The sequence below is a fragment of the Vipera berus genome, assembly GCF_964194415.1.
Source record: "Vipera berus genome assembly, chromosome: 1".
In the NCBI taxonomy this organism is placed as follows: Eukaryota; Metazoa; Chordata; class Lepidosauria; order Squamata; family Viperidae; genus Vipera; species Vipera berus.
This window is the reverse complement of record NC_138202.1, coordinates 268,264,166-268,286,250: the sequence shown is the minus strand read 5'-3', so window position 1 is coordinate 268,286,250 and position 22,085 is coordinate 268,264,166. Positions and strand designations below refer to the sequence as shown.

The 22,085-nt window shown below is 40.6% G+C and overlaps 1 protein-coding gene across 1 annotated transcript; it reads left to right on the top strand.

Annotated features, from left to right (window-relative positions):
- Nucleotides 1-1,926: 1,926 nt before the first annotated feature.
- Nucleotides 1,927-18,551, top strand: LOC308668107 (interleukin-20 receptor subunit alpha-like; the record flags this gene model as incomplete). The annotated part of the gene is made up of 7 exons (XM_081327764.1): nucleotides 1,927-2,005; nucleotides 5,407-5,536; nucleotides 6,540-6,718; nucleotides 9,231-9,406; nucleotides 11,659-11,800; nucleotides 13,596-13,738; nucleotides 17,493-18,551. The coding sequence occupies 7 exons, from the start codon at nucleotides 1,927-1,929 to the stop codon at nucleotides 18,549-18,551; spliced, it is 1,908 nt and encodes a 635-aa protein (XP_081183890.1).
- Nucleotides 18,552-22,085: the final 3,534 nt, after the last annotated feature.

Sequence of the window (22,085 nt, the reverse complement as noted above, 5' to 3'; positions counted from 1 at the left end):
TGACTCTGACTTTACCACTGATACATCAATCTTTACATCTTAGCATGAACCAATTGTCATTTAGTCCATAAACCATGGTTTAGTCCACTATGTAACCTCAGAATCAGTTTCACTTTTCAAATGTCCATTAAGTGTGAGGAGGTTCTGAAGATGAATTAAATTAGCAGTGCCGACTTTGAAATGATCAACTGGAACATCCATGCCAGAATAAATGCACAAAATTTTATCTGCAAAGACACTTGCAGATCAGTCACATAGGATTGCCAAGTGTTCTAATAAAATAATCCCATTTTTATTTGCCAGATTGCTAGACTTTTGCCTCCCAAAATGCCATGACGATTTACAAGCTTTGTCTTATGTTTTAGTGCAATGGGTGAATCCAGCCTCAGAATATGAATAACAAAGCTCTATACTCATTTTTCACTGATAGACCAGTTGCCCTGTGCCAACACATTGGCAGGTGATAATAAGCAACTGACACACCCCAAAGGATGAGAACCATCGAAGTGATGCCTCAACTTGTACAAAATGAGTTAGAGCAAGAAGCTAATGTTGCTGGCCTTGCAACTATTGATGTCACATGATTAGCAGCATAATCCTATATATGCCCAGTAAAACATAGGGAGCCCTTTCTATAGAATTGCTGCAATTCCGTATACAATTTCCTGGAAAAGAACCGAACTCAGTGAGGTTTTGTGATTCTATATAATCTTATGTAGAGCTGCATTATAAAGAAACATAGCACATCTTATGGATCATTTTCATTGTTGAGCAAATCAGTTACATATTCATAAAATGCATACATAATTATTTATTTTTAGAAGTTGGTGTTGCAGCAGGCAACAATATTAAGAGTATCCTCTTCTCATTAAAACTCGTGGAAGAGAGATGCCTTGGTTCTAAAGCTGTGCTGGCCAGCCCCAGCGTTTTGACATTTTTTTAAAGTAAATAACAAGTTCTGCTCCATAAATTGTGAATGCCTTTTCAATTAGCTAACATGTTTTTCTTCAATTAATGCAAATGGTTAATCAAGTAAAATACTGTAGGATACACTTCTTAAGACCATGTAATAGGAAACAGAAATTGACATAGTCCTTCTGGCAGAAATGCTGACATTTAGCAGTACTGTATCTTGTCACTAAAATTACAGACTTCCAAAGGATTTTGCACCAGTGCCAAGAACTGTGGCTTTGTGCATTCTCTCCCACAAAGATGAGGACAAAAAAAACATTTGAAAAAGGTATCTCTGTGGTTTCTGTAAAGCTGTAGCACTTCACAGCTTCCCAATGCCCCCCCCAGCAATTTAGAGATAAACAGATTTCATAACGCTATGGTAAATAAGACTTAACTAAAGTCAATCAATCAATAAAGACAACTTTATGGAAGAAATTTCTAAGCAAAAAAGTGTGTGTGTGGGAGGAAGATGAAACAAGAGCTTGTTTTTTGACGAGATTTTCCAGCATCTTAGCCCTGCAATTAGACTTTCTGCCCCCCCCCCTCACCTCCCCCCAATATTTAAACCCCAGCCAGGCCCTACATGAGGCTAATATTCCGGCGGAGGGCGTTTTAACCCCAATCTACCCAGATCCCACTTCGCCGCTATTCCGCTTAAACAGGCGTGGCTTCTGACTGTTTGGATTCGGGAACCAGGAGCTTAGAGCGCAACTTGCAAGCAACTAGCCCGAGCCCTGGAAAGCAGGCGGGGCGCGAAGGGTACGGCAGGGTCGCTGCGCGTCGCTCCCTCTCAGGGGAACGAGCCAAAAGCGGCCAGGCAGGAGTCGCTAAGCGTGTCAGCCCTGGGAAGACCGGAAGTTCTCTCCTTGGCTTGTTGGGGTCGCCGCTGCGGTCGCCCTCTGCGTCCGACCGAATTGAGGAGAAAGTGACGGAGAAGAGCATCATGCAACGGACAGGCGCTGTCCTTTCTCAATGAGTGACCGCGCGGCGTCAGCTCTCTGGCTCCTCCTGCTCCGGCTGATCTTCCCCGCGCCTCCTTCAGAGGTGGCAGGTAGGTGACGCGGGAACGCTGGGGGGTCGCCCGGGGCAGCTTCCTCGCAGTTTTGGGCTTAACCCGATACGTTGAGCCGCTTCTGCTCCTGGCACGTTTTGCTAAGAGCGACGGATGTGTTGATAGATGAAGATTAAAAAAAAAAAGCGGCCAGCAGCAATAATGGGAGGGTAGCGAAAGATTCGTTAGGTCTTGGAAAGGGCATTAAATTTATTATTTGCAAATATCAGGAAAGGGATGCCTCGGAATACTTGAAGAGTGGACGAATCCCGGGGGGGGGAGAGAGAATCCAAGCTCACTTTTTAAAGTGGCACTGTTTATGCAAACAGTGTGCAAGACTTAAGTAGGCTTAGGGGAAACGTGCAAAGTTTTTAACAGGTAGCTGAACCCGATCAGACAGGTCTTTGGCTTAGAAAGGGCTGGGCTGTTTTCCCATGTGAGCTTTCAAATTGTCTTTTTATGCTTCAAGATTTCTTGTGTTGTTGGACAGCACACTCTTTGGGGGAAAGAAGAGCCCTACTGTTGCTTTGAAGTTATTTCTAAGGATGGGTGCCTCCTCCGCCCTGCAGTTTTCATAGATCTAAGTACCAGCTAATGCAGCGGATGGTTATAAATACTATCTTGATTTTCTTGGAGAAAAAGTGGCATACCAATTAATGCAATTAGGTTAAAAATGCTTTTTTAAAAGAATTATAAAGATAGTTCCATATTACGATGGACCTACATAACAATAACATTGGCAATACATAGCAATAGCATGGTTAAAATAAGCTGCATAGAATTCTGCATTATGTACTGAGTTCTCACAGACATTTAATCCACGTTACAATGAGCCTGATGGCATAACTTTAATTTTGGTTAAATTTAATCACTAACCTCAATTATGAATCCAGCTGGTTTGGTTATTTTATGGTTTACTGTGTTATGCAAATTCAAAATATGGTTAATTCTATAACCAGATTAACACAACTACTGTTTGCATGCATACAGTACAAATAAACACAGATTTGAAATAGAACTTGTCTTTTATTTCTACTAAGCTTATTTATCTTAAAAAGTTTTATAAGAATAAATGTGCAAAAATATGGAAAACTTATTTAAAACAATAAAAGAAAACGATAACAAACTTAACAAAAAAAGGTTAAACCACCTGTAGATATTATATATCCTAAAATATCAAAACATACTTAAACCTATCTAAATTAAAGAAAATAAATTAAGATAGTTTAAGGTTACAAAATATTTCAAAATCTATGCCAGAAGAGAACGTATCATGTGATTTTTATTAGTATACAGTAGTAGATAGAATTGCCCTTTCAAAGACAGATAAATTACACATCTCTTGAATCTGCTCCTTAATATCAGGAATAATGCTACCTTTCCATTTTCTCAAAATAATTCTCTTAGCAATACCGCAGACCTGATATAACCATAACTCCCCCAAAACAATAAGGACCCAAAGTTTTGGAACATAATATAACATTAACATCTTTAGTATTTAAAAAAATCTCCATAAATGTACTTAAGTAATTAAGGTGTTATTTCCAAATATTGTCAGTAATTCACAAGACCAATTCATTGTTACTTATAACTTTCAAACTCAAGTACAGGTAGTCTTCACTTGCCATAGCTAAGTGACACAGTTATTAAAATGATTTATCATGTGACCATGCTCAATTTATTATATTAGTCCCAGCTGCAGTTGTGAAATGAATCAGTTATGGTTATTAAGCCTGACATCACATGACTACAACTGCTGACTTCCAGCCAGCTTTGCTTGTTGGAAGCTCATTATGAAAGTCATGAATGGCAATCATGTAACCACGGGATGTTGTCACCATCATAAATGCATGCCAATTGCCAAGCACCCAGCTGCAATCATGTGACTGGATAGGTCTTAAACCTCCTCTTTCGGCACCATTGTAACATTGGATGATTGCTGGAGGAGCAACCAATAACCAAGGACCACAGGTGGTCCTTAGTAAATAACTTTAATTGGAACTCTCAATGCCACTGCTAAGTGAAGCAGTCACTAAATGGAAAATCATGTGACCATGGCAGTGTTTTCCAACCAGAAGAAAAAAGACTACTCAGTTTTATACTTTTCACGTGTTTGGTTGCTTCCTAATCACTCCCCTACCCTTTGCAATGTTTAAGTGCCTGCTCATTGTTTTGTATACATTGAAAGCAATGTGATTGCACTGCAGCCCAGTGCTGGGAGCCGTGGCTGTGCTTACTCTCATGTTACTGAAGGATGCTGCAAAGGTGGTAAATTAGCCATAAAGTTATTTTTTTCAGTCTGTAATAACTTCAAACGATGACTGAACAAGGGGGTGGTGAGTGAGGACCATCTGTATCTGTAGAGTTCTTCTATAACAGGGGTGTCAAACTCAATTTCATTGAGAGCCACATCAGCATTGTGGTTGCCCTCGGGGGGCCGGGTGGGTATGGCCTGGATGGGCGTGGCCTACTGGGTGGGCACAGCTGGATTGCGTATGGCCTACTTGGGTGGGCATGGCCAGCTCTACATCATTGGCATCAAGGGTGCCTATGGGGGCCTGGGCAGGAGTGGGACAGATCTGGGGGTGTCTGGCAGAAGGAGGGTCTCTGGGCCAGGGCCAAGGCAGCTGGGACCGTTCCTTCACTGTTTACAGGATGGCTTCGGGGGCCACATGAAACCACTTTGCGGGCCGGATCTGGCCCCCGGGCCTTGTGTTTGACATGTTTGTTCTATAAAGTTAAATATTCAATGAGCCTCACCATCAAAATCCAATCTGCAACCAAACAGGCCCATACAGGCCTATCTCTTTGCTGTCCCAGAAACAAAACACTACACAGTATATCAACCCCAGAAATTGCCAGGAGCATACTGGAAATAAATATGAACTTCCCCAAAAATGCCACAAAACTTGCTGCTCTATTAAATTTTCACCAATATATATTATAGATATAATCAGTAAAATATAAGCGCAATGATCATTTTTAACTTCAGTCTATGGAAATTGTATCCCTATGGTTAAACAAACTATCCACAATAGCATTAAAAATGGGAATACGGTATATATTATTTTTTATGTTATTTATTTGTATTCCGCCTTTTTATTTTTACAAATAATTCAACACACTTTCCTCCTATTTTCCCTAGAACAGCAACCTTAACTACTAGACCAAACTAGCTCTCTATTAAGCCTACAAGATTGCTTTTTGAATGTGAAGCTACTATATGGCAGCAAAGAACATCCTCTATTTTTCAATGCCTAAGAAGGGAGACGGAACATTTTTCCTGAAAGAACTTCTGGCCCACCTAAGAGTTTCATTCTGTCAAAGCCCCTCCCATTTTTTTTAATGTGTGGATCATAATCTAATTGTTCATTTGTGTCATTTGTTTTCTTTCCCAATAGCATCACATTGTCTTTTGCCCAGCCCACGGAATGTCCATTTTATCTCCAGAAACTTGAAGAACATCCTGCGTTGGTTGCCACCAGAAGGAATAGCAGAGAACAAATTAAATTATAAAGTGAAGTATTTGATGTATGTTGGCTACTGAATTTTACACTGTGTACATTGTAAAGGTCAGCTATTTCCTTGTGCAAATGCTTCATTCTGCTTGTTTTTGTTATAACTATAAGAGGCTGAAGATTATAAATGAGAGAGGCAGTCCTAAGGTTAATTTTCATATTTCTACATCAGAGCTTTATTCAGTTTTCCACTGAGAAATATCTCTTCTGCAATTGGCTGCCTGGGAGAGTATTAAGAGGAGAAAGCACATAGCATAGAGTTAATAGTATTTTGACTCACTGCTATTAACTGCTTGCTGAAGCTCTCAGTAGAGTATGCTGAAGAATGCAGCATTAGACATGAAAAAGCCACCCACTTCTCAATGATAATACTGGATTTTTGAAACAGTTCAGAGCCCTTGAAAAATTTGTCCTTAAATCTTATTTTTGCTATTTCATCAAAACATCATTCCTTACTAAAAACTTAAGAAATGAATTATTTATTTAAAATTTAGCTGGAAAAGGATTTGCTATGTTACATAACTTTTATTTTTTTATGTATGAGAACATCATAGAATATTAAGATTCTGCCACAGTTCAGGTTGGATTCTAAAAGTGCAATTTGCAACAAGTGTATCATGAATGTAGCAGCTATAGCAACTCTTTGAAGCAGCCCTGACTTTTCCCAGGATTGTGTAGCCGTTCTACAGTCAGCCAGAGATCCCAGGGAAAGATACAGCTGCTTTAAAGAGTTGCAGACACAGCCCACCCAAAACTTACCAGCAGGTAATTCCAGAAGCAGAAATTGCTGTGCTCTTTTTGACACAGCTATACCCCCACCATTCCCCAATGCACTTTTTTGGAAGAGATTCTCAAGTCCAGTTTCTGAAATCCTAAAATAGGCATTTAATATTTAAACAACAAAGAAAACTTTCAAAACTCTCCCTTTCCCTCCTTCTCAGAGTTCAACCCCAATTAAGGATTAATTGTAAAAATGCTAATTTTGACTAATTTTTCTTTTCCCTTTTGATATTCAGATATGGCACAGATAAGTGGATTAAGTATCCAGAATGTAAGAATATCAATCAAACCTGGTGTGACCTCTCACAGGGAACCTACAACCACAAAGAGCAATATCATGCCAGAGTGAAAGTCTCTCTAAAGGGAAATTGTTCTGTCTGGGCAGAATCACCAAGGTTCAATCCATTTACAGAGAGTAAGGACAACTAATATATGCTCATAACAATGTTGTGAGATGCTGAAGGGCAGCAACTAGTATTAGATATTTGCTGATTTTCACCTTTGTCCCTTACCACTGATTTCATGCAACAGACACATGTTGGCAGTGGTGGGATTCAAATACCTGAACAACCGGTTCTCTTATTGGATGCAGGCCTGGGCCTCTGAGGCCTAGAACAGACTTCTAGAAGTAGCTTCCACGCACTTTCAGTGGGCTGTTCTAGGCCTGGGAGGCCTCCCCGGCCTAGAATGGACTTCTGGAAGCAGTGTTCATTCAGCCGGTTCTCCGAACTCAGCAAAATTTAGCTACTGGTTCTGCCGAACCAATGCGAACCGGCTGAATCCCACCACTGCATGTTGGAATATGCAAAATGTATGATTGACAAAAAAGGAACTGGTCCAAACACAGCCTGAGGATTGTTCTATAGAAATAAATGCAAGTAGAAGGTGACTAGGAACAAAGACAGAAAATGGTGTAATTAAGGTTCAGCCCAGGTTTTTACTATATAATAACATTCATGTGCATGGCAGTTCAATTGCATTTTTTGAAATATAAAATAAATATTCCATTAATTGCTGAACGATCAAGAAAACTCCCATTGCTGCAGAAGAAAGCTTCCCTCAGAAAGTAAACAGCAGCTTCAGAGAGGAGTTTGGGGGAGTTTTTTTGTTTTATTTTCATAATAATACCTAAGGGGAAACCATGGAAGAATAGTTAAAGTACTTGTCCCTGACTGCATAGTTCTAAGGCTGTTGTGTAAAATGTTGTGTAACATTTTTTTTATTTTTCTGGGTAGAGGGTATTAATTTGAGTCTGCTGCAACTGGCACTCATTAATATTCTGGTTTTGGTCTGTTTCTCCAAACTTGTTGAAGTTGAAAAAGGAAGTTCTATGGGAAACACACAGATACACACTTCCATTTCCCCTCCAAAAAAGTCACTGTATTAATCAAAACAAGACAGCTTCTAAAGATATTTATTGCAATATGTAGATTCAGTGAGAAGCCTGGACTAGTCTAGTAGCTTTATTTTTTCTCTCTCTCTTTGATTAAAAAAATTATCACACTTCATCTGGAACTGCTTTTGAATCACCTCTCAATTTCAAAGCCAGGTTGGCCGTATGGTATACATTCAATGGCAATTGATTATGAAAACCAATATAAATGCCTTTTGACTAATGGAGAAACTTTCTCAGGTTTTTTTTTTAGATCCTGCTCAATATACTGAATTTTTCTAAATAAATTCAAATTAATGATACAATTGAAGGGAAGATATTAAAACTTTTCTTATATAAGGCAGCCTATCCAACCTGGTCCTCTGTAATTGTATTGGAACCTAAGTTTCCTCATGACTAGCCACAATGGTCTGTGCTGATTTGAAATGATGATCAAAGTAGTGAAACAATCTGGAGAGGTACCAGTTTGAATTTGTTGTTGTTGTTAGCTGCGAAGTCGTGTCCGACCCATCGCGACCCTATGGACAACGTTCCTCCAGGCCTTCCTGTCCTCTATCATGTTCTGGACTCCATTTAAGCTCACACCTACTGCTTCAGTGACTCCATCCAGCCACCTCATTCTCTGTCGTCCCCTTCTTCTATTGCCCTCAATCTTTCCCAGCATTAGGCTCTTCTCCAGTCAGTCCTTCCTTCTCATTAGGTGGCCAAAGTATTTGAGTTTTAGCTTCAGGATCTGGCCTTCTAAAGAGCAGTCAGGGTTGATCTCCTCTAGGACTGACCGGTTTGATCGCCTTGCAGTCCAAGAGACTCACAGGAGTCTTCTCCAGCACCATAGTTCAAAGGCCTCAATTCTTTGGCGCTCAGCCTTTTTTATGGTCCAACTTTCACTGCCATACATTGCAACTGGGAAGACCATAGCCTTGACTATACGCACTTTTGTTGACAGGGTGATGTCTCTGCTTTTTAGTGTGCTGTCTAGATTTGCCATGGCTTTCCTCCCGAGGAGCAAGCGTCTTTTAATTTCTTGGCTGCAGTCCCCATCTGCAGTGATCTTGGAGCCCAGGAAAATAAAATCTGTCACTACCTCCATTTCTTCCCCATCTATTTGCCAGGAATTGAGAGTGCCGGATGCCATGATCTTGGTTTTCCTAATGTTAAGTATCAACCCAAGTTTTGTACTCACCAGTTGGAATAGGCAAGCCTAAACCTGTGTTACTGAAAAGTTCAAGGTAAAAATAAACCAGATAGACCAACAAGGAAATTCTGTCTCAGTTGGGTTTTGATTGTGTTCTTACTGAGGGGTACTTGGTGCTCTCTGAGCTTTCTTGTTTTCTTGCAAACATTTCATTACGCAAAAGTAGTAATACCATCCCTAGCACTGATGATGTTACTTAAGTTTCGGTAATGAAATGACTGCAAGAAAACAAGCAAGCTCAGAGAGCATCAAGGACCCCTCATTTCAACCCTGAGCTACAAATATTCCCCTTTATTGTGTTCTTATTCTTTTAAATAACTGTATTTGTTTGCTTTTCAGCAACTATTGATCCACCTGCATTTGCCCTCTCATCTACCGAGAATTCTATTTCAGTCACTGTTGTTCCCCCCCAGAAGTGGAAGAGAAATCCCAGAGAGGAACCTGTATATTTGCAGGAAATATACTCGGGCCTACAATATAACGTGTCAGTATTCAACAAGAACATAAATAAAAGAGTAAGTCTGAATATGGAAATGGAAACTATTGCTTGGCAATTTTAAATGGATTGTGCGACTGGCTAAATAGATGTGGTATTCTCCTGGCTTGTGAAGATGTAGATCAGTGTAGCTCAACCCGGGTGACTTTTAAGATGAGCGGATGCCAACTCCACTCAGACGAAAGGTACAGAGATTGAGAAACGCTGATGTAGACAGACAAAGATAAAATCCAACGCTGTTTTCAGACAACGACTGTAGATGCAGTGAGAATGTAACTGTGCCTGATGTCTGGGTTTGTAGATGTTCCCAGTTTAATCTTTCTCTTTTTATATGCACATCCGTAGTAGGAAACCTGCAGTCTAGAACAGAAGATTATATGTGAGGAGGAGATTGCCCCGTGTTGGAGGGCATTCTTGTTTTCAAAATATGTTTTCTTTCCCAAGCTCCCCGTCCTCCACCCCCCCCCCAGTTTGAGGAGTTGCCAATGTATATGAATTCCTGGAAAAGAAAGATGCACCTGGAACTCCAGGGCAGTTTGCCAGGTCAAATCAATGCTTATCCTCCATCTAATTACCTTAAATATGGCAAGTGCGGACTGAAAAAAAAACCAATTCAGGAAACAGAGCCAGAAGTAGAAACGAGAAGCAAAACTATGAAGCAACTACAGAGCAGGGCAAATCCCCAAAGAGAAGCAATCTAAATATAATCTGGAACCACAGCTCTTCCTATGGCATTGCTGTCCATCTGCCTTGCTGACTAGCACCTTAAGTAAGCCCCCCTCTCAAACACACAAAAAAAGCTGGCTTAGAATATATAGCTGAAATAGATGAAAATCTACTTCTCACCAAGAGTTCTTGAGGCTTTAGAATCCTTGCTGGAAACTGAGCTGATACTTTTTGCCCTTCTACTCAAGTCCTTTAGATTTCCTGCTTGAAATAGCCTTGGTGGAGCAGTGGGCTAATGCCTCCTTAAGTAACACCAGCTGCCTGCAATTAGTGCAGGTTTGAGTCCCACCAGGCTCAAGGTTGACTCAGCCTTCCATCCTTCCGAGGTAGGTAAAATGAGGACCCAGATTGTTGGGGGCAATTAAGCTGACTTTGTAATAATGCCGCTTGGGGGGGGGGTGAAAGCCCTAATAAGCAGGCATATACATAGAATGAAGGCTACTGCTAAGCTTGTAAGCCTCCCTGAGTCTTCGGAGAAGGGCGGGATATAAATGGAATTAAAATAAAATAAATAAAAATAAAATAGTTTTCCCTACCCAGTTTCTTTAATTTTCTTTGCCTGCCTCTCTCTCAAGCATTGTGTGTGAGAGAGAGAGGAAGTCCACAAGTCATAAAAGGGCCAAGTTTGAAGACCCCTGCTATAATATTTCACTACAGTTCACTGTTGGAGAGGAAGGCTGAAAATCCAGTTTGTTTGCCTCCCCAGTACAGTATTTGCTTCCATTTCTACCTTTATTTTTGTGGATAAAAATAATTCCTAAATATGACATGATTGGAAATTGAACATTTTGCCACCAATTTCAGCAGCATCACTGAGAGTTTAGGGAGGCTGGATGGATACAGATGGTGAGTTGCCCAATTCTATGCTATATGAACACAGCCAAACCACAAGAGGGCACTATGAACATTTTAAAGTGCCCTCAACCTGATTTATATGTGCCCAACTATATCCCACAAGAGTTGTATTGCAACTGTTCCCATAACGCTGGGGGGGTTGTTAATCACAAATGTGCCCCCAGAAGATTGGGAACTGTTAACCAGTCAATGACTTGTTTGCAACTTTTGTTTCTGGGTGCCATATCTGACACAGTTTGCGCATTCATAACTGGTTGTAAAAATAACAGTCTTTCACTTTTATAGCCCTATCACAACATAGCATAAGTGCTGCCGTATCAAATCAGAAGTTACGTACTTATCATGTTAGAATTTCAAGCATCTGTTGCCTGGACAAAGCTCTAGTTCAAAATATTGTTGAAGACAAAAGACTCCTTTTCAAAGCAGAGCAAACTTTCATTTCTCCACGTACAGTATAGTGAGAAAGTGTCGTATGTGACATTGCATGATTGCAATATTTATTGTTATGCAGTGCTTTTAGCTAGGCTTTTCAAACCCCAATATATGGCATGTTTTCTGCTTTTATATGAGGCTATAGAGTAGTTTTCAGAAAGGGCTTTTCATCTGTTTTTTTTTTCCAGTAAGTGACGTCTCAATATAGTTAACTTTTTAAAATATAAAAAGATTTTCCTTCCTCCTTCCTTTCTGCAGTGGATGTTTTGCATTCAAAACAACAGATTGGAGGTGCAACAGTTACAGCCAAATACAATATACTGTGTCACAGTACAAGTATATATTACTCCACTTCTGTTTAGTGAATTATCTGAAGAACACTGCATCGCTACCCTGAAAGGTAAGCAAAGGAGTATAAAATACACCACACTTCTGTGTGTCATCAATACTATGAAAGGACGAAAGTTGTTGAGGAAGAATTCCACATAGGTTCTAGTTCTCTTGAAAATTCTTAAGAAGAATCTTTTGGTTTTATAATACATGTAACATTTCCTGTGTTACATCTGCCACAAATGGAAACCTTCTCATTCTTCAATTTCTATAACATCATAATTGGGTGGGTTTTTTTTGAAAGAGCAACCAAGGTCTATCATAGCTGACCTTAGGTTTCCATTCATGTCTCATGATAGATAGAAAAGGCAACCTTCATATTACAATACGGCCTCTGCTAGTTACTTTTACAAAAATAGACCTGTTTTTACCACTCATTTCCAGCTCTGCAATACTAAGTAGTTGCCTTTTTGCTTTGATGAGAGTCTGAAGAGCATAATTTTAAACCTTTTATTAGAAACAAGCAAGTCAGCCCTTTTTAGTCATTATTAATTGCCTATGTATTCCTAATAAATGCAGATAAATTGGGCAAAGAAAGAAACTGCTGGCAGAGAAATCAATAACTTACTCTGGATGAACAGCCTAAATATAGAATTTAAAAGAACATAACCCAGCTGTTACACAAGCAAGAAGTTATAAAAGGGACCTTATTTTAAATGCTTGCTAACATGCAGTGCATTTTGAAAAATAATATATTTCATAAATATGCTGGCTTACATGTGGGCATATGTTGAAGACAGGCCTGTCAAAATTCTCTACAGAAGCTAAAGGGCACTTTTCAGTTCTGAATAACCCTCTAATCCAGGGGTGTCAAACTCAATTTCATTGAGGGCCACATCAGCATTGCGGTTGCTCTCTGGGGGCCAGGTGGGTATGGCCAGGGTGGGCGTGGCCTACTGGGTGGGCATGGCTAGAGTGCATATGGCCTACTGGGTGGGCATGGCCAGCTCTACATCATTCGCATCAAGGGTGCCTATAGGGGCCTGGGCAGGAGTGGGACAGATCTGAGGGTCTCTGGCAGAAGGAGGGTCTCTGGGCCAGGGCCAAGGCAGTGGGGGGCGTTCCCTCACTGTTTCCAGGATGGCTTTGCGGGCCGCATGAAACCACTTCACGGGCTGGATCTGGCCCCCGGGCCTTGTGTTTGACATGTCTGCTCTAATCTGATCAGATTTTTTACTAGAAATTAGAAAGATTTTAAAATATGTTAAACTTCCAAATAGATATTACCGTATATCTTAAGCATATTTTCTATTCAATATACAAGTAGACCTTGGCTTATGACAGTTGGGACCAGAATTCCTATGGCTAAGCAAGGCAATTGTTAAGTCAGTTGCATCTGATTTTACAACCCTTGTTTTGACGTAGTTCTTAAGCACATAACTGCAGTTGTTAAGTGAAGCGAGGTCTGTGGAAGAAGCCAGGTTCTCTTAACAAGCACATGATTCATGTGGTTGTCAAAGAGAATCTGGCTTCATCCACTGACTTTGCTTGTCAGAAGCTAGCTGGGGAGATTACAAATGGCAGTCGGGTGCCTTGGGATGCTGCAAGCGTCGTAAATATATGCCAGCTGCCAAATGCCCAAATTTTGATCATGAGACCTTGGGGATACTATGATGGTTGTAAGTGTGAGGACTGCTTTTTTCAGTGACATTGTAACTTCAAACAATCACAAAATGAATGGCTTGTAAGATGAAGAGCACCTGCAGAATGCATGTTCCCCCCCCCCCTTTCAAATGGGAAATTGTTAATGCTTTTGCCTGTTGGCCCTTTGAAAAATGGAAAACATCTAACCTATATTTTTTCAGCAGATCCAGTTTTCAAGCAAACTGCCACAGTCATATTTGGGTATACTTTACCAGGCCTTTTATTAGTCCTGATTATTTTGGTGTCAAGCTGTTGTCTATATAGGTACACTCATCTTGTGAAGCAAACGTATCCCAAGAATTTGGTAAGGCTTCTTTGTCATCTTTGAAATATACGATGCCGTAATTTTTTAAGGCAATGTGCAGTGAAACCTAGTTTATACAAGTACAAATGTCGTATCTGAAAAAAGCTCTTTAGCTGAAACAATGGTGGACATTAAATACAGATAGCTATTCCTGGGAATTGTGGATGCTGCAATTTCTGTCATGCATTAATAGAAACGGAGAACAGGAAGAATTAGCACCTGTGGAGGAATGAATTTTGCATTTTATTTATCCTCAGGTCAGTTTACATAAGATAGTTCACTTGAAGAATCTGATAGGTACTGTAGAAGCAAACCATATCAAGGAGCAGTTACCCAAAATTGCTTTTCTTAAAATAGCAATTGCCGGGTAGAGACGATATTTTTGGAAAGATATCTCTTTTTCACCTATGCAACTATTTGGAAGGGCTCAAAGTGTTTTACATAACTATGGAGGATTTCTACAAATGACTTACAGCAGGGGTCCCCAACCTCTGGTCCATGGACTGGCACCGGGCCGCAGCATACCAGCAACCGGTCGGTACAAACAAGTGAAGCCTCATCCATTGGATGCAGGCAGCACACGAAACCATGCTTTTTCTGTTCTGAGGAAAAACCTTTCTCCATGGAACCTTGGTGCCCAAAAGGTTGGGGACCTCTGACTTACAGAGTCTTTTAGCGTCACTCAGACAGCATTGTGGCAAATCAGTAATAAGCTTTACCCACAGTGATGGCGAAAGACATTGGAAGATGTCCCAAAGGTGCTTTTCCAAAAGGCAACTAGATTTTCTTGGTTTTTTTTCATTGAAAACGTTTTGCTTCTTATCGAAGAAGCTTTTTCAGTTCTAACTAACTGATGGGGAATGGAAGGTGTTATATTCTTTGCAGTCATCTGGTCATTACTACTCTGAGGCCACTTGGGAGTTTATCTGCATCCTCAGAGTCTCTTGAATCAGACACTATCTCCTTCTGTATATGCCACCATCTATCTCCTGTTTACAGCACAGTCCTTTCTGAAGTCCCAAGAGGGTCCCCTATCCATTTTCACTCTGATTCAAGTGATTCTGAGAATACAGATAACGCCCCCCCCCCCAAAAAAAAATGTGGCCTCAATGACTCTCAGAGCACTAACAACTAGATTAGGGGTAGGCAACCTCGGCTCTTTTATGACTCATGGACTTCAACTCCCAGATTTCCTGAGTCAGCATAACTGACTCAGGAATTCTGGGAGTTGAAGTCCATGAGTCATAAAAGAGCTGAGGTTGCCTACCCCTGAACTAGATGACTGCAAATAATCCTGCAAAGGACCAATAGCTGAGCTCATTAAGGAGAATCCAAAGTTGCCAAGCAAGATTTGGCAAGAGGGAACTGTGCTGTATTTAGGAAGATGGAAGTGTTGTTGTTGTTAGTTGCGAAGTCGTATCCGACCCATCGCGACCCTATGGACAACGTTCCTCCAGGCCTTCCTGTCCTCTACCATCTTCTGGAGGCCATTTAAGCTCATGCCTACTGCTTCAGTGACTCCATCCAGCCACCTCATTCTCTGTCGTCCCCTTCTTCTCTTGCCCTCAATCTTCCCCAGCATTAGGCTCTTCTCCAGTGAGTCCTTCCTTCTCATTAGATGGCCAAAGTATTTGAGTTTTAGCTTCAGGATCTGGCCTTCTAAAGAGCAGTCAGGGTTGATCTCCTCTAGGACTGACCGGTTTGATCGCCTTGCAGTCCAAGGGACTTGCAGGAGTCTTCTCCAGCAGATGGAAGTGTAGATACCTTCCATTGGGGCATTTGATCTCAATGGATTACAAGCAGACAGATTGTGCTGCTCTTTAAAAGCATCCTCGCCAGTTGCCATGCCATCAAGAGACAGAGAATATCCTTGGAGCAAGACTTGATACCGTGTGCATTAAGCAACAGACATGGCTTAATACAGTATGGGAACCTTGCCTTGACTCCTTTGGAAGCCTACTCTTCAACAGTACAGTGCTTACTGTTGTGATTGGTTAATTTCTCCAGAATTTTAGAGAATAAAACTTGGCAGTGTTGGTGCTTGCAGTCTTTAATAGAAGTGGAAGAATGAACTGATATATATATATATATATATATATATATATATATATATATATATATATATATATATATATATATATATATATATATATATATTAAAAGTCTTAGATTTTTTCCAATGAGTTTTAGATTCAGTATTTGATGTTTCACAAATATTTAAAAATGCATCAATCATGCATATACTTTGGATAACTGTATTTTAAATTTATTTTTTGTACATTTAGTTGGCTTGCTAACTGTCCACCGGCTGAAGCATAAACAGATTTTCAGTCCAAGTGTCTTCAAACATATTTCAATACTTGTGTTCATTCGTTGCACTAAGACAAGGCTTTCAACCAGTGGTACGGGTACCACCTGTGGTACATTGGCACCTGGCAGGTGGTACACGACCATCCTAGAAAAGTGGTAATGGGGGAGGGGAATGAGCTGAACCAGTGGCAGCACCGCCCAAGTCTGAGCGAGAGATGGATGGAGCTGCAGGGCTGTCAGGGCTCAGTGGAAGCGCCAGGATCAGCACCAGGCTCCAGCTGGAGCTCGGCGCTGATCCCAGCATGTCTGCTGAGTCCAGAAGAAGTGCCAATCAGCTGGAATGTTGCAGCATCTCCAGGCTCTTGTGATTGACATTCAGATGCTTGGCAACTGATTCATATTTATGATGGTCACAGTGTCCCAGGGTCATGTGAAGTGACCAAAACATGCTGCAACCACCCAGCAGATGGGGGGAATAAAAACCAAACACACCCCCACCCCACCCCCGCTGCCAATCCTCAACAGAAATGCTCACAACAATGAAAACCTCGAACAGGAGGAAGAGCACCGCCGGGCGGGCAGGCAGGCAGGTGTCTAACTTGGCTGTGGCTTGGGGGGTGCTTTTTTCAGTGCCATTGTAACTTTGAACAGTCACTAAGTGAACTGTTGTAAGTCGAGGACTACCTGTACTTCATCACCTTTTTCCTTTTTGGGGGGGTCATTGTTTTTCCACCTTGCTAGGTGACTGGTGGTACTCGGATGTTGCCATATCCTAAAAGTGGGTGAAAAGGTTGAAAAGCCCTGCACTAAGACATATTTTGATTTTCCCATTTTTAACTTAACAACATTGGTTAATCATCTTTAAACCATGAACCATGATTAAAACTAGCCATGGCTCAGGGTAATGTATAAAGCCATCATGAGTAAGTAAGTCGTGAGTGAAACTATTTTCTTTTTAAACTACTCATAATGATACACACATGCATAGATTGTAGGCCAGGCTGAATAGCAATGATTTGTTATTGTTAAAAAAATACAGCAGTAGATAAATGAATTCTTAAGCGCATGTCAAAGAAAGAAATGCAAGAAATATTACCTATAATAACTTGGTAGAAAGGAAAAATTATAGAGAAGAAATTAAAAAACTAATGAAGCAGAAATTACAGAAGAAAGAAGATAAGAGGTAAATGAGTGAGGAAGTGGTAGCTGTAGATCATTTTTCCCCTAATTTTCAGAGGGAAAGGTGTGAAACTGTGGGTGCCAACATCTCTTTTAGCCACCAATCTTCCATTCCTTACTCAGCACTGTAGGCCTGATAGTTATCAAGGAAATGTCATCAAGGAAATGTTCACACAGTTATGTCACAAGCATATTCCAGCAGATTTGGTTGATATTTAACAGATAGGGCTATTTTCTTTCTAAAGTTTTACCTTTTTCGTTTCAGATCTTGAAATACAGTCAAAGCTGTGGAAGAGATAGTTTTGTTCCTTCTGAAAAAATAGTGGTTAACTTCATTACAGTTAATGTTCTAGAAGAACATAAATCCTTTACGGACAATGATCAACGGAGAACTGGCAATGACTACATCAATGCTGAGACTGGTGTGGGACGCTGTGTAGAAAAGAAAGCTTCGAAAAAAGGTCTAGGAAACAATAATTTCTTAGAAAAGGACATTGTACTCAAAAATGAGCAAAACGGAAGCAAACTAAAACTGGCAGATCTGGAATCGCCCCAGGCTTCAGGACAGCCGCACAATGATGAGGTGGTGGTATATGAATTTGATGTGAGGTCTGAACAGATGACTCCGGTTCAAGAGAAACAACAAATGTTTAGCTGTATTTGTGAACCAGATTGTGCACTGCACAATTCACAAGCAGCTATGTCAGAGTTGCCCATCTATGGGACAAAGCAGGGCTATTCCCCCCAGTTTGACCCACAAGCTTCAGATACCTCTTTCCGGCAACAGGTAAAAAAAATCCTTGTGAATGAAAGGAATTCTGCTTCTTTACAATTATATGATGCTGAGGTCCCTCTGATAAATTTCATGGCTGATGAGCCCAACCAGGCTCACTTGTGTTCCGAGTGTGATGTTATAGCAGACATTTGTTTGGTGCCTGATCCAAATAAGACCTTTTTGGATGAAAAAGAAGCTGCGCTCAAAGAGCCACATGCTTTACTATCTCTGATAACTCAAAAGACAACTTCAAAACTTCACCAGAGTGGAACAAGGACCAGAGAGAACCAGGAAACAGGGATGGAAGAAGAGCAGAGCAAAACAGTTGATTGGAATCCCTGGACTGGGAGGATGTATTTGTCCTCCTTACCTGTTGTAACAAAAGAAGATAAAATTGACCCCCCAAAATATGAGGAATCCCTGGAAGAAGCACTTCTATTCAGGCTTTATGAGAGCCACTGTTCTGAAGACTTATTAGGAAGATACGAGAATATGTATCTCCTCCAACTCAAAGAACATTGGGGACTACATATAGAAATGGAAACCTAACTCAGACACATGACCATCAGCAAGATCATGGGTTCAGTGCTCAGTCAAAACATCTAAAATAATTTATTTTTTTTAAGAAGACAGACTTGAGCTTTATTGGTTTGTTTTAATTAAGACTTCCCATACAGAGCAAAAAAAAAGGCTTGGTTTGAATGGTATGACAAGATGAACTGGCTATTGTAATGAAAACAGAAAAACCAAAAATATTAAGAGGGGATAATTCAGCATAGGAAACTAATAGTACCAGGGATTAATATAGGTAGCCCTTGACTTACAACTGTTTGTTTAATGACAGTTCAGCATTACGATGGTCTCAGAAAAAAAATGACTTACAATTCATCCTCGAAGTTACAATCATTGTGTTATCTCCATGGCCGCATGATCACAATTTGGGCACTTGGCAACTGGCTTGTGTTTACAGTTGCAGTGACTTGCGGTCACAAGAATGAGATTTGTGACTTTCCCAGCCAGCTTCTGACAAGCAAAGTCAATTGGGTAGATTGGATTCACCTTAACAACCATATGATTTACTTAACGACCATGGTGATTTGTTTAACAACCTAATGGTTGTAAAATTGGGTCTGGTTACATGATGATTGCTTAACAACTGCATTGTTTAGACCAAAATTCCAGCCCCAATTGAGGTAATAAGTAAACAACTACCCATACATGTTTACTGGCCCTTAAGCTGTCAATGGGTCATAGTTAAGTTGGCCATATGATTTCACTATCTGAAGTGCCATGCTTCTGAATTCAAACGAGGATGGATCATGTCCTGCTCAATGGCTTCCCAGTAGGATTCAGTAGGCTGTTCTTGTGACAAAAGTTTTCTAAACTATATGAGTTGATGAACATCTTTGGAATGTTGAGAGAGCATTCTGAATGTACTGTTATGGTGGACTTGACCGATCATAAAACACCTATTTGCCAACAGTTGTCACTGCTCATTCCAAACTCCCCAAATGCTCACTACTTTGTCTCCTTAGCCCTTTCTTCTGGTCAGATGGACATACAAGCAAATCAGATGGACTGCAGCTTCTGATCAGTTTTATATTCTAGGAATGCCTGTGAAATATTTGTGGGATCTGAAAGAAATAAAAAAAAAATGTGTGTGAGGATGGTGCTTGGCTTTGCTAGCATCCCATTTAATTTTTTTAATTAAAAATATTTTAAAAATCAACATGGCAGAGTGAGAAGTAACCAAGTATCCTGTGGCACTTGTAGGCACCATAGTGCAGATGTTATAACAGCAGTTCTGTGTATCTACCATCTTTTTCTTAAGAGAGAGAGAGATTTCTCTAAACACAATTTAGACTCCTAACAGAGAATTAGATTTCCACTTGGTATATCCCTTGGAAATATAAGTTTTATGCCACATCATAGGACCCATTATATGTAAATGAAAGAGTTAATTCTTTCACTGACTTATATACCTATCTTGTATTCTCATGCTGAGATGTTTTGGAAGTATTCTTTTCCTGGATAAATCAATGGATGCTTATACTACTAATATTAGTAGTCTTAATGACTGTCTGCTATTTTTAGAATAACAAATAATGATACGCACAGCAAACCAGTGTTGTCAAATAAGTGCAAACTTCTTGCAAATTACATACTTGCATCCTGACAACTGACAAAATATATAAGTCAAGATATTGTTGTCGCATACAATATCATAATTGGCCTCCTACAGATGCTTATGATCACTGATAATATACTTTGAATGCCAGCTGCTCAGGACAAATCATCCTTTTTTTAATGTTTGTCAGATTCCTGAATACATCTTATGTAGAAAATGTAACCTTGGCTCCTTGATCTGATCCAACAAGGTGGTTGTAGCCTTTCAGCTTTCAGACAAAATCCTTAAACTCTAAATATGCAAAAGGACTCCTTCAGTTAAGGGTTTGACTTTGCTCAGCTCTTTCACTCCTTCTTCCTGACCACAGTAAAAGGCTTGTGTAAGACTCCCCAGGCTGTTTAGATTGCATGCCCTATTCTTTCCTTGTCCCTCTGTGAGGTTTTGGGTACTGTCTGAGCTTAATTATTTGGTTGCAAATGTTTCATTAGCCAGCTACTTAACATCGTTAATGCAAGTGAGTGTGGCACTTGCTGCCTGTTTATATTCAGTAGTTAGTTTTGCCAGTTTTGGTGGGGTATAGCGTCCTCCTTGGTCGCGGGTCAGCAACCCACAGCTCTGGAGCCACATGAGGCTCTTTTAGCCTTCTCCTGCAGCTCCCAGTTGCCCTCCGCCATTTGCAGAGAGAGAGACAGAGAGAGGCACTTGCACTTCCCTTCTCTCTGTGTGTGTGTGTGTGTATGTGTGTGTAAAAAAGAGAGTGGTCTCACACTGTTCTCTGAGAAGCTGACAAGCTTATTGGGTGGGGCTGGTGCCTTTGCTGCGTCTCCACAGGAAGCAGGAAGCAGGAGAAAGCAGGGTAGGAGAGCAGCCCAATAAGAATGTGTGTCAGCTTCTCCAGAACAGCGTGAAGCCAGCTTGCCAGGTGAGCAGAAGATCGGAGAGAGGGAGAGAGGGGGGGAGAGAGAAAGAGAGAGAAAACATGCACAGCAGCCTCTTTCTTTTTAATTAAACTCTTCAATACCTTGATTAGGTTATTGTTTTCTGCCTGATGGCTTGTCTGGTGCTGATCCCCGCTTATCTGAATACGGGCTCTTTGGAAGGGATGTGTTATAGTCAATCACTCTTTGCTAGTTTCCAATAGCCTAGCTTCCCACCCTGATCTTTCCCACCCCACTGTCTTTGCAAACAGAAGCTCAATAGGCCTTGAGGTTTGTGTGAGCAGCTGAAGGTGACCAACAAAAGCAAGATAGCAGGGAAGCTCAGGAAATGAAATTAGAATTTTGTCCATCTTGCCAAATGTATCTATAGTGTTGGAGCATTATAGTTGTTAGGCATATGGTGTTAGCCTACAATGTTGGGTTGAAAATATATTAACCATGATGTTATGTCTTTAAGATGTTAATTGGCCAATGGGTGTGTAAGTGTTCTCATGGCCATAAGAGGGAGCTAGGAACGTAGCTTCTTTCTCTCTCTGAATTCACTGCTCTCTACTATTACTGTTTTTGCTCTGTTACTGTGATAAACCTGAACTGTGTATTGACCTCTGGACCGGTAAGAAGACTTTGTATTTTGGATTACTCCTTGGACTGTTGCTATTGTGTATGACCTGGACTGTTTATTTTTGACCGTGCATTTTTGTTCTTACACCACCTTAAAGTAAACTACTTTTTGCTTTTACAACTCAGTGTACTCTTGTGGTTACTGTGTGACTCTTACTGCTCTCAGTACCCTTCCTTGTCTGTGCAACTCTTTGGTAGCACAAGGAGACCTCTGCACAACAAATCCTGAACAATAGTGTTGATCCATTTTTCCATCAATGCATCAGTGTTGGTACCTGTAACATCCTAAAGACAATCACCGTCACCTCTATTAGCCTAATACATTTTAAACGCTGTAAATTAATCAGGCTTGATATTTTCCTCCAGCCTGAGGAATTGGCAGTGGTATGCAATTCC